This window comes from Trichosurus vulpecula, chromosome 4 (assembly GCF_011100635.1).
Source record: "Trichosurus vulpecula isolate mTriVul1 chromosome 4, mTriVul1.pri, whole genome shotgun sequence".
In the NCBI taxonomy this organism is placed as follows: Eukaryota; Metazoa; Chordata; class Mammalia; order Diprotodontia; family Phalangeridae; genus Trichosurus; species Trichosurus vulpecula.
The window spans coordinates 78,026,070-78,039,090 of NC_050576.1; the positions used below are offsets into that span (position 1 = coordinate 78,026,070).

A 13,021-nucleotide genomic window follows, 5' to 3' on the forward strand; every position below is an offset into this window, starting at 1 on the left:
TAATATATGGGGGACCTGGAGGAATGAGTTCGTTTTAAGTCCCCGGGCTGAATACCACGCCACTCTGGTCCCTCCGCGCGACGACCTAGCAGGCCCTACGCAGCAGTTAGCGGCTCTGAGGGAAGGAGGGGAAACGGGAACTACAATTCCCAGCGTTCCATGCGGCCGTGATCGCGTGATCGCGCGCGCGCGCCTGGGGCGGGGAGGGGAGGGAGAGGCAGCTGGAGGGCGATGCGCGAGCCCGGGAGCGCGCGAGCGCGCGAGCACTGGTGGATTGAATGAGTCCCTCCTGGGCTGGCCAAGTTCACGTTGTAGCTCCCGACCCGGCTGCGGGGAGCAGAGCTGAGGCGGCCACGGGAGACGAGCTTCGTCCACCAGCGCGGGTGAGCACGAGCAGATAGACGGCAGCGCCACCGTTGGACTGACAGAGGCAGACGGAGGGCTGGCGGGGCGGGGGCGGGGGCTTTCTCGGGGTCCCGGCACGGACCCGGCCAGAGCAGCAGGGGAGGCGGGTGGGTGGGTGGGTGCCATGGGTCCCTGGCGTCTGGCTGTGTGCAGAAAGCGTGCGGGGGGTGGGGGAGGTGGTGATGTCAGAGGACCTGGGTTCGAATCCCGACTCCTTTGGTCCCCAGGCATCTTTACCTCTGGGAACGAGCCTTCGCTGAACGCTGCTGTGTAAGTGGCTGACACTGCATAGATGCCCTCTTTGGTCTCTGGACCTCAGTTTCCCAATCCGTAAAATGAGCCCGTCTCTTGTTTTGTCTCTCAAAGCGTGCTGTAAGCTCCTTGAGGGCACCCTGTGTTTTACACATCTCTCTGATACTTACTAGCTGGGTACCCAACACAGCATCCTAAAGTCGCGTGGTGTCTGACTCTCCCTGACCCCATTTGGGGTTTTCTGGCCAGAGATACAGGAGTGTTTGCAATCTCCTTCTCCGGCTCATTTACAGATGAGGAAACTGAGGCAAACAGGGTTAAGTGACTTGGCCAGGGTCACCCAGCTTGGAAGTGTCTGAGGCTGGATTTGAATTACCTACATTGCAGCACAGCCCTAAAGTTTACACGCCTCCTGTTCTGAACAGGGTAGTCAGTTTAGGCCAGTTTCCTCTTATGTGAACTTAGATGATTGGATGACCTCTCCGTTCAAACTCTTAATTTTATGATCCCAGCTGGGGGTGGACACGCACGCTCCTCTAGAACTATCTGCTGGAGAGGCATCTACCTTTAAATCTGTTAGCGTGGAAATTAAACCAGGAAGACAGGGAAAGGCTTGCTGCTTAAATATATTAAAACCTTTTTTAGTTCAAATGAAAATATTAAGAAATAAGTATTTCCCGAGCCTAAAGTCCATCCCAGACTTCTTGTTCAGTCATGCCCAACTTTTCGTGACCCTATTTGGTGTTTTCTTGGCAAAGATACTGGAGTGGTTTTACCAATTCCTTCTCCAGCTCATTTTACAGATGAGGAAACTGAGGTAAAACAGAGGTAAGTGACATGCTCAGGGTCACACAGCTGGTAAATGTGTGAGGCCAGATTTGAACTGAGGTCTTCCTGACTCCAGGTCTGGCACTTTATCAGCTGGACCACCCAGCCTCCCGTTCCAGATTTATCTGAAGGAAAGAAGCTTTATCACTGGTGCCGTTAGAAAGAGAGCTTGACCTGGAGTCAGGAAGACCTGAGTTCAACTCTAGCCTCAGATATTAGCTGTGTGACTTTGGAAGTCACTTCACCTCTGTTCCAGTTTCCTCCACTGTAAACTCATGTTAATGATAGCTCCTACCAGGTTGTTATAAGGATCAAATGGGATGTCTGTAGAATGTTTCGCACAGTACCTGGTGCTATATAAAGGCTAGATGTTATTATTAGGAAATAATACCTTCCTCTAAAATCTTTTTCCCTCTTCTCTTAGAACTCCTTTCTTTTAAGAAAGTGTGCCAAAGGTGAAGAGTAAAAGCTAAATCTTCATGTGTATTTATCCTTATAAAATTTCATCTTGTTTATATATATATACATATATATGTGTATATATATATGTGTGTGTGTGTGTGTATGTATATATATATGTATATATATATATATATGGATTAAGGGGGTAACCAGCTTTAAAAGGGAAATGCCTATAGCCTATTTAAGTGCTTTGCTTTTCCCCAACCCTGTCCCAAGGGAGTAATGACCCAACTGCAGCCATATTTCCTGATGAAATTAGGGGTTTGTTCTGAAGATGGAGATCTCTTTGATGAGTTCTCTGTGAGGTCACCTGTGACCACCTGAGTTAATTAACCCTTTTGGGGAGAGATCGGAGAAAGATTAAATGGTTTTAGGAAATTGATTCCTCAAGGGCATGCCCGAAAGTTAAGGGAATATTGTTCTAGGTTGCTAAAGCAAAATATTAATTTTTACCTTACAATATTTTATCATATTGTAAAGTTTTCCTCCTCCAAGACTCTTGTAAATGTTACTTTAAAATGTCTTATAAGTTGGGGAGTTATGGCAGAGGACATAGGGGGATTCTCCCATTCCTCCCTCTGCACTAAAAAAAAAATTGCATAGTTTTAGAAAAAAAATGATAAATTAATAAAGATGGTTTCTGGCAGACTTGTACCTAAAATGCAGAGATAGGATATTGTTAATTTTTTTTTCCTCTACGGTCACCTGCCCCAAAAGACTTTTCAGTGGCAGACATTCCCTGTAAGCGCTTCACCGTGGGTGTATACATACTCAACACTTGCCACTAGAAACGTTAGCCATAATCACACCCTGACCCCTTATTATTCCGATCGCAACCTGACCTTCAGTAGCATCCTCCAGGATTCATAGACTATCAGAGCTGGAAAGAGCTCATCTTGGCCAGAGGCTCTCAAACTTTTTTGTTCAGAGCCCTTTTATACTCTTAAAATTATTGAAGATTCCCCAAAATGATTTTGCTTATGTGATTTAAACAAAACCGAGGCAGCTAGGTGGCTCAGTGGATAGAGTCCTCCCTGGACCTAGAAATGGGAAGCCCTCTAGCCTCCAACATGTATTAGCTGGGTGACCCTGGGTAAGTCACTTTCCCACCTCTCAGCTCAAGTTTCCTCATTTGTGAAATATTGATAATAATAGCTCCTCCCTCCCAGGGTTTAGTGAGGATAGAATGAGATATTTGCGTGCCGCTTTGCAGTCCTGTAAATGCTAGCTTTTGTTATGAATAACAAGTGTCACATTCTGGGGCTTTGAAGAGGATTTGTTACCTGACAACCAGCAAAGAAATCACAGGGTGGTGGGAGATTTCATGGGAAGTTTCAAAGAAGTGAGAGTGGTAATTGCCATAGGGAGAAGAGGGAACTGTGTTTTTCCATCACTCATTAGGCTGCGCTAATTTGATGTACTGGAAAGAGCAATTGACTAAGGATGAGGATGAGGACATACCTGGGTTCTAGTCTGGACTCTGCCACTAACCAGCTTCCTGATGGTAGACTATCCCTTTAACTCCCTAAGCCTCTAAAATGAGGGTCGCTAGGTGACCCTCCAGGCCCCTTCAAACTGTAACATTCTGAGTCTTTGTTGCTCTGAGGTTTAGAAAAGACAACAGGATGAGCTTCTTTGAAAAAAAAATGATGTCTCAGCATAAGGGTAAAAATTAAGAGCAAAACGTATACTTTTATACATTGATCCCTATCCATTTGGTGGCATACAAATCTGTAGGCTTAAGGTCAAAGCCAAGGGAAAAATTTTAAAGGACGTTTGTAATTTGTGGGGTTCTGCATATCAAAGAGCCAAAAAGAACCAGCCTTCTAATTCTTTCCAACTCCGAGGAAACCTTTGAATATTCACTGTCCAAAGCCTTTTGAGAAACTTGGGCAATAAGCTTCTGATATCTATTGGACTGCTGAATCTGTATATCTTGTAGGACTATCTATACAGCTATTTCCTGTGTCCTTACTACTTCCCATTCTAGTCATGAAGACTGGAATAGATCCATCATCTTCTAGACCAAAAGTGAACAAGAGGAAGTCTACAAGCAAAGAAAGCGCTGGATTTTTCTTCCTTTTCTTGTGAAAATAGCATTGTTTTCTGGGAACAGAGATTCAGTTTTGTCTCCCATTTGAAAGAGATAGCTGCTCAAGAGATGACTCAGGCCACTGAATTTGAAATCAGAAGAGCTGAATTTGAGTCCCAACTCTTCCTGTCAGTTAGGTAAAGAACCTCAGGTAAAGCCACCTCTCTGATGCTCAGCCTCCTTATCTATAAAAAGAGAGATAAAATTTGTCCTTCCTTCACAAAGATGTTGTGAATAAAGACTGAGTGGAAACACATGGGTGCTTTACCTTAGACGTTTGAGTCGTCCTTCCCAAACTGAGGATGGAAGGGGAGAAGGGGTGAGGGGTAGGAAAATCTTTTAAAGAGAAAATAGAGGAAAGCATTTTCTTATAAAGTTTTCTTTTCCTTTCACATTTCTCTTCCTGTTTTTCAAGGCTGCAGCAATTTGGTGGGATGATAGAGGAGAGGGGCAGGGAGAGGGAGAGGGAGGGAAGGAAAGGAGGGAGAGAGAGAGAGAGAGAGAGAGAGAGAGAGAGAGGGAGAGGGAGAGAAACTGGGCTTAGAAAGAAAGACCTGGGTTTAAATCCTGCCTCTAAAACTGCACCTTAGTTTCCCCTTCTGTAAAATGGGAATAAAGCCCATAGTCCCTACCTCACAAGGTTGGTGTGAGACTCCAGTGAGATTAATTGTGTAAACCACTATATAAATCTCAGTTATCATGAAGGCTCCATTCAAAAACTTCTTCAGAGCTTGGGAATGCTCAAAAAGTTTTTGGGTTTTTTTTTTTTTTTGGTTTGTTTCTTCCTCTTTGGCTTGACCTGCTCCACCCACCATTTACCAGCCTCCATTCTTTTTTCTTCTTGAGACTTGGTGCTTTTAGACAGGGTCAGTCACAGGATCTCATCTGAACTGTCCGTAAACCTGCTAAGAGACCATGGGGGCTGCCGCTGAGGTCTGTTATTTCCTCTCTTCTGCTGCTGTTCACAAAATCGAGTTCTCTCTGAAAAACACCAATCCTTAACAGGAGAACTCAGAAATGCTTACTAGTTTGAATTTGGGCCAGCTTCCTGAGCCTAAATGTAACAGAGATTGTTCCTCCTTCCTGCCGAGTCAGTTGAGATCTCGCTGTTCGTTATGAACCTCTTCTAGTGGGAGAGAAAGAGGTTGATAAGACGAAACCTGAGCTTCATCACTTGCTGCTATCTCTGGAGGTTTGATGGAGATTGTGGGAATAGTTAAGCAGCTTTGAGGATTAACTTTAAATTTGTTATACACGGTGCCTCAGTCATTCCTGAGCACCAGGCAGGGTCTAGAGTTCAGCTTGGTTCAGGTAGCTGTAATTCCATAAAATTGAGATACATGAACTCGGTATAGTAGAAAGACTAAGGAGAGAAGGATGCTTGAGTTCTAGTTACAGCTGTGCCACTAACTAGTTGTATGATTCTGAGCAAATGATATCTGGGCCTGTGTTTCTTTGCCTTTAAATTTAAGGGGGCTGGGTGGAGAAATCCTCCCATGATCACCTCTGAATTTCCTGCCCAACAGCTCTAAGATTCTCCAGTTCTGTAACTGAGTTAGTCATGGAATCTCAATTTACTTTAACCTTCTGATGGTGTCTCCTAATATTCTTTTCTATGCAATGAGGTCTCGAGTCCTGAGGCAATTTCTTTACATCTTTCAGCAGTTGCATTAAAAATTCACCTTGAGCATTAAAGTAGAGAACAATTTGACCGATTTTGACACAAAGTAGAGACTTTGTATATCAGGGTAAGATATTCTGAAGTATCATACCTTTATCTAAAAGTCAAATGGCAAATGCAAATAGTCACTTGGGTTCATTGCTTATATTTTGTGTACCTTGCCTTTTTTTTTAATATGCGAACATTTAAATTTTGAAAAAAAAAGTCTGTTATGTGACATGTAGCTTATGTTTCCACATACTTGAGTATTTCAAGGATCTAAATAATATTCTTTATTTTTCACTTTCTGTTAGAGTAATTTTGATCCAAGAGCCAGTCCATGATGCGAAATGTAAAATTTCACTTTGTTCAAAATAGCAAAAGAAAAAAAATAGACTTTGTTCATTTTGTGACTATGATGGATCCCCTTCTCTGCCATGTGAAACAGCAAACCTGCAGGCAAGATTTGAACTAGATTTCAGTTTGTATCCCTTGATAGTGAATAAATGATCTCTGTGCAGAGGGAGAGATGGGTACCTAGGGAATATTCAGGGTTAAGAATAGTGAGGAGCTTTGCATCCCTGGCATATGAGGATCAGCTGAAATAACTGGGGACAGTTACTCTGAAGAGAAGACTCAAAAGGGATGTGATCCCTACCCTCCAGGAATTGAAAGGCTGTCATGTGACAGAGGGTTTTGACTTAGTTCTGCTTAGATCCAGAGGACAGAAGAGGAGTGGCAGGGTAGAAATTACAAAGGCGATTTAGATCTGACATCAGGATACCCCATAATTGGAGCTGTCCAGGAGTGGAACAAGCTTCCGTGGGAGGTGACTACCAGAAGACAACTTGTTGAGTGTGTTGTAGTAGGGACTAAGTTGTGTTTTGGACAAAATGGCCTCTGAAATGACTTCTGATTCTGAAATTCTGTGATTCTGTGACTTTTCAATGAGCAAGCAAATTTAATGGATGCTTACCACCTGCCCAACACTTTTCTCTGTGCCATAATCCCTCAGAAAAAGAAAAAATAAGATATATTCCCTACCCTCAGAAATCTTATGTAGTTGGGGAGATAAAATGAACACATGAAATAGTGCTAGAATGGATGGTGAAGATTGTTGTTTTTTGTCCTTCATTCTCGAAGAGGACCATGACATCAGCAAGATGATGAAAATTGATTGGATTTAAGTGAGACCGGTTGTGCAAGGTCGCCAGCCTCTCTCCACAGCCACCTGGGTCCAGTGGATATGAGCCCCGATGCAGTAGGAACCTCAGCCTTTTTAAGCTAAGGTCTTTCCGAGTTCTCACTTTGACTGAAGCAATGCCCATCCAGTGATTAAGGCTGGTTAAGAAATGAGTCAACGAATGGCCCCTTTTGTCTAACCAAACAAACAAACAAAAAAAATCAGTCTGGGAGGGGAAGACCCTCAGGGTTTCTTACCTACTTTCACTTTGGGCCATCTCAGCCCAAACACCAAACGCTAAGTGGGACCTATGGTTGGCCAATCAATGAGAGTCATAGGTTGAAGGCATAGTCTTTAGGAAAGAAGTCTAGCCAGTAAACCCCAAGATATCTAGGTAGGTTACAGCAATCAAAATTTACATGCCTTTGGGCAGAGCACCCTTAGGTAAGGGCATGATACCCCATGTGGACAGAGGGGAAAGGAAGAAGGGAAGGGAGAGGAGAGGAAGGAGCTGAGTTGCCCAACTGCAACTGGTCAGTTGGGTCCCCAGTGGTGCAGCTTGAACTACTGACAAGTTGTTGTTTGTCTTTCGTTCTTGAAGAGAATCATGAAATCAGGGAGGTAATGCCATGATGTACAAATTGGATTTAAGTGAGGCAGGGCTGCGCAAATTCACCCACCTCACTTTCTCCTCTGGAGCCATCTGGGTCCATTGGCCAGATATAGATCAGAATGACTGGAGATGGCCCCAAGGTACAGATTGTAAGCACTGTATGAAGCCAAAGCTAGAGTGTATATGAAAGACTTCATGAAGAAAGCAGGACTTAAGCTAGACTTGAAGAGAAATAAGATTAGAATATGTAGACGAAGACTGTTCCAGGCCAGAGGAAATTTTTATATTTTCTTTTTTCCTGTGAATTTAAATCACTTTTTTTTTTGCTTGCTCTATCGTCAGGATAATCTATAATGAAAGGAATTTGGCCTTTTGGTCACCTGTGGCTTTCTAAGATAACTTGATAGCTTTTAAATGGGGCATAGCAAAAATAAGTTTCAGAGCCCTCAATGTTGGCTAATGTGTTTCTCAATTTAAATTGTACACAAAGGTAAAGCTGTAACTGTAATAAATATTTAACCTAGGCTTCATTTATTTTAAAATTTTTAGGTAAAGTTACAAAAAGGAGAAATTGGCAAGTTAAATAACTCAGCCAGGAAGAAATTTCGCTATTTTCAAATGGGTCCCATAGCCTTTTAACTGCATGTCTAGGAGACTACTTAACCTTTGACCACCTGTTTGATTTGTTGGTAGAATTACAAGTAGTTCCCTTAAACAGGTATTCCTTTATTTTCAGAAAGTTTAATGTTATTTTTTAATTTCTGCCAAATGTTAACAGATTTTGTTTTATTTTTTGTTAAGTCACTTGGCACATATTGCATTGTCATCCCATGACTTGAGGCTATGAAATTGGCTCACTTGGGTTCATTTCCTGTTGTTTATGCAACTTCTTATTTTTTATTAAGTGAATATTTTATTTTTATTTTTTTCTCTTGTTCTTCTTTTTTCCCAATGAATGTGTTAGATAATCTAAAAAGCACACCATGGCACATATTCCAGCAGAACTCAATATTTCAAGGACATATAATTTCATCAATGTGGGCTCACCCCAGTGATAGACTATAGTCCCTTCTTAATTTAGTAGATAATAATAGCATTTATGTACAGCTTTAGATTTATAAAGTTCTTTCCATATTTTATCTCATTGGACCCTCCCAACAAATCCTACGATGTAGGTTCTATTTTTATCCCCATTTTATAGAGGAGAAAACAGAGGCTGAGAGAGATCAAGTGACTTGTCCAAGGTCACACAGCTAGTAACTGACCGAGGCTGGATTTATACTCAGGTCTTCCTGACTCCCAAGTCCAACACTATCAGCTTTGCCACCTAGCTCCTTGGGACTTCTTAAACTTTTTCCATTCAAGACCCCTTCATTGCTTCTTAAACTGTGGGTCTCAGCCCCGTATGGGTCGATGGACTCTAGACGGTCTTTCAGAGTTGCAGGGTCTAAAACTTTTTTCACCCCGAAGCCAACTTGGTGATGAGCCAGCCTTTGAGACTTGAGCTAAACTGATGCTTGAACCACAGACCCACATTCTACTACTGGACACTTATTTAAAGCCATTACATCTTAGAGGGCAGCTAGGTGGCACAGTAGATAGAGTTCTGGGCCTGGAGTCAGAAAAACTCCTCTTCCCCCGTTCAAATCTAGCCTCAGATACTTACTGTCTGTGTAACCCTAAGCAAGTCACTTAACCCTATGTGCCTCAGTTTCCTCATCTGTGAAATGAGCGAAAGAAGGAAAAGGCAAACCACTCCAGTATCTTTGCCAAGAAAACCCCAAAAGGGGTCATAAAGAGTCAGACAACTCAACTTTAAGACACTGTTTGGGGTCAGGAAGAATTGGACGTGACCGAACAATGAGAAGTCGAGAATGGACTTTAGGCTGGAAAAATAATTATTTCTTAATATTTTCATTTTAACTAAAAAAGGTTTTAATATGCTTCCATAGGCCTTTCCAGTATCTTTGCCAAATGGGGTCATGAAAAGTTACATCTGAAACAACTGAACAACATCGTGGTTAGACTGGGCTAAAGCCTGTGCTCCACTGGACCCTCCAATGGTCACGTCCACACCACCATGAGTCACCACAGTAGTACTTAGCAGACAGTCATACTCTATCCAATACAGTAAGGCCAGTTTGACCCCCAAATAAGGGAGGTCATGTTGCCTCTGTTCTTAGATAGGAGACTTCCAAGAGATTGTAGAACATGATGCCTTTAAGTAGTGACCTGGGAGGTATTCGGATTGAGGCTGAAAAGGCCATCTGTTAGGGCTATAGAAGGGATTCCATCCTAAATGAGATTAAGGCCTCTGAGTTCCCTTCCAGCTTCTTCTGAAGCTGTACCTTCCTCCAGCTTTATGATGGAACCAGCTGGTAAATTTAGAGCTAGAAGAGACCCCAGAAGCCTTCTATACAACCTCCTCATCTCACAGAAGAGACAGGCCCATAGAGGTGCCTGAGGTGTCAAAGCTTGGATTGGAACACACGTCATCTGACCTTGAACCCAGCAAGTTTCTTTTCCAGTGAATCAGGCTGCTGTGATTCCACACTGGTAACTTCTCTCCACTTGAAATGAGGTTATAACTGTATGACTGTGTACACACACACACACACACACACACACACACACAATGCATGCAGTGTCAAACTTCTTTGGTGTGTTGGTTGGTTTTGCTTAACTTTTTCCTCCCTTTTCTTTTTTTATCTGTGAGAAAGGACAACTCTCTGGGAGGGAAAAAGAGGAAAGGGATACATTGAGAAATATACAGGGTGTTCCTAAAGTCTGGAGACATAGACAAAAATGCATATTTTCAAGAAATGAAATGAATGAAATTTTCAACATTTTATTTAATTGGAATATTAACAAATAACATCTTCAATTCATTTGTGATGCAAAGGTCGATGCGTTTTGCAAGATTCACATGAACTCGATGCAGTAACTCCACATTGCTGTCAATTGCCTGTGTCCAGACTAAAGGAACACCCTGTGAAAACAGAAGCTATCAATTGATTGTTTTTAAAATATTTTAAAAGAATATTAGATTTCTCCTCCACAAGTTCTGTTTCCATCTCACACCCATCAAAGTAGACAGCAACCAGGTAGGGAAGCCTATAATTTTCTTTCCCCCCGATGACACACAATGACATCTCCAACCATTCCATCCTGACAAAAAACACCGTGGTGCGGGCTGATGCCAGAGAGCTGAAGGTGTTTTGTGTCTTAGATAGGAGTTTGGACTTGGTAATTTTGTGGAGGAAATGGTTAGAACTGTGTCCTGTGAGTTTGGTGGGGGACACATCTCCCCAGAAAAAGCAGCATTAGAGGTCAAAGAAATAGAACCTGCCGGGTTGTGTAAAAACAGGTCTTAGTCCATTCTTTTCTGAGCCTGTCTTAAAGGAGACTTTTGGTCACTATCTTGGAGGCCTTGTCCCCAGCAAAATAGTTTGGGGTGATTAACTGCTGAGAAACATCTCTACAAGAATAAACCCAATCCTGGGCAACAAGATTAACAAGATACAACCCTAAACTTAAGACATTCTCCCCACCCGCAGGCAAAAAAAAAAATCACCTGACATATGGTGTCCCTATTACTCTACCTCCCCAATCAGAAAAGCAACAGAGGAGCCTTACCTGATAGGTTCCTTTAGCTACCTCCCCTAAAGCTCTGTAAAAAAAAAAAAAAAAAAAAAAAAAAAACCTTGCATATATAACCCTCTGTTCTTCCCAGTTTCTAGTCATCTGCCCACCAGCTGATACCAATTAAACCTTTTATCTTCTTGCCGGGCCTCTTGATCTACTGATCTCCAGGTAGGAGGAATTAATCTCTAACAGGATCTTTGGCTCCCTAGGTTGAGGAATTCCACTACAATTCGTAGGAATTCCCACCTTAAATCCTAAGTGAGGTTCATAATTTGATAATGTTTTCCCCAAAAAGAGAGAGAGTGAGAAAGGATATCCTTTTTAGATAGCTACATGATTATTCATGCAGATGGAGAGAGGCCTTCTGGTAAGACTTTTTCCAGGACCCACCCACCCACCCCTTAGTCTGTGTGTGTGTTCTTGGAGCCCAGGCACCTTCTCCTGGATCTTAGACTATTTTTTCTCACCCATTGTCCGTGTTAATTACCTTGACCGAAAGGCACTCCCCCAGTCTCCTGGGAGTGGACTTTGCCTATGAGTTTTGTCATTAATGGGAGCTCCCTAAAGGAGGAGAAGATCTAAGCTGCGTGTTTTTCTGACTTCTTCCAGCAGTGCAATGGCCCTCCCCAAGAAGAAGCTTCAAGGTCTGGTTGCTGCCACTGTCACACCTATGACTGAGACTGGGTAAATATTACTTTGGGATATAAAAGGTTGTCTTTATAGCCTCATGGGTATGTCAGTCAACATTTATTAAGTGCCTACTATGTGCCAAGTATTGAGGATACAAAAGGAGGCAAAAGGCAGTCCCTGCCTTCAAGGAGCTCATGGTCTAATGGGGGTGGGGGTGGGGCAAACAACTATGTACAAACGAAAGTTATATACAAGATAAATAGGAAATAATTAATGGAGGGAAGGCACTAGGATTACGAGGGATTGGTCATAATTCTTCTTTACAACTTGACTATTGTGTAAATAAGTTCAATGCAAACTTATATGTAGAAGATATATCGGATTCCATGCCTTCATGGGGAGGGGGTGGGGGAAGGGGGAGAAGAAAATCTGGAACTCAAAATTATGTAGAATCAAGTGTTGTAAACTAAAAATAAAAAAATCTCAAAAAAAAAGAGGGATTGGAAAAGGCTTCCTGGAGAAGGTAGGATTTTAGCTGAGACCTGAAGGAAGCCTGAAGGCAGAGACCAGGAGGAGGAGAGCTTTCCGGGCATGGGGGGCAGCCAGAGGAAAAGCCAGGAGTCACAAGGTGCAGTGTCTTGTTCAAGGAACAGCCAGTGTCACTGGAATGAAGTGTACCTGCCCCGAATAAAGTGTAAGAAGCCTGGAAAACTAGGAGGAGATAGGTTATGAAGGGCTTTGACGCCAAACAGATGATTTTGCAGTTGATCCTGTAGGCAACAGGGAACCGCTGGAGTTGGAGGGATGACATGGTCAGACCTTCATTTTAGGAAAAACCACTTTAGTGGCTGAATGGAGGCTGGATCGGAGTGAGGAGAGACTTGAGGCAGGCAGACCCACCAGCAGGCTATTGCAGTAATCAAGGGGTGATGTGATGGGGGCCTGAACTAGTAGTCTCAAAGGAGAGAAAGGGAATATTGGAAAGAGATTGCAGAGGTGAAATCAGCAGGACTTGGAAACAGATTGGATATAGATGGTGAGAGATTGCCTTAGAGTATCCCTAGCTATTATCTTTTCTATTGTCTAAATCACTAATCTAGACCAAAAAATATAATATCCCATCCCAAAGTCTCCTACCCAACCCTTGGCCCAAGACCCAGTTTACAGAAGTGTTATCTCAAAGCTTGACCCAGAGGAATATATACAGGCTCTTCCTTAGGTCTTGTATTGTACAGCCAGGCTTTAAAACCA

The 13,021-nt window shown here is 42.8% G+C and overlaps 1 protein-coding gene across 2 annotated transcripts in view; it reads left to right on the top strand.

Moving 5' to 3' along the window:
• Positions 1 to 280: 280 nt before the first annotated feature.
• The window catches only part of NPL (N-acetylneuraminate pyruvate lyase), a 52,686-nt gene continuing 39,945 nt past the window's right edge, over positions 281 to 13,021 (top strand). Inside the window, exons 1-3 of one of the 2 annotated variants that reach the window (XM_036757471.1) lie at positions 368 to 383; positions 633 to 675; positions 11,750 to 11,824. In XM_036757471.1, coding sequence (XP_036613366.1) covers positions 11,757 to 11,824 — 68 coding nt within the window. In that variant the 5' untranslated portion in view covers positions 368 to 383; positions 633 to 675; positions 11,750 to 11,756. Of the gene's footprint in view, positions 384 to 632; positions 676 to 11,749; positions 11,825 to 13,021 lie in introns of both variants that reach the window. The other variant, XM_036757470.1, reaches the window with a different exon arrangement.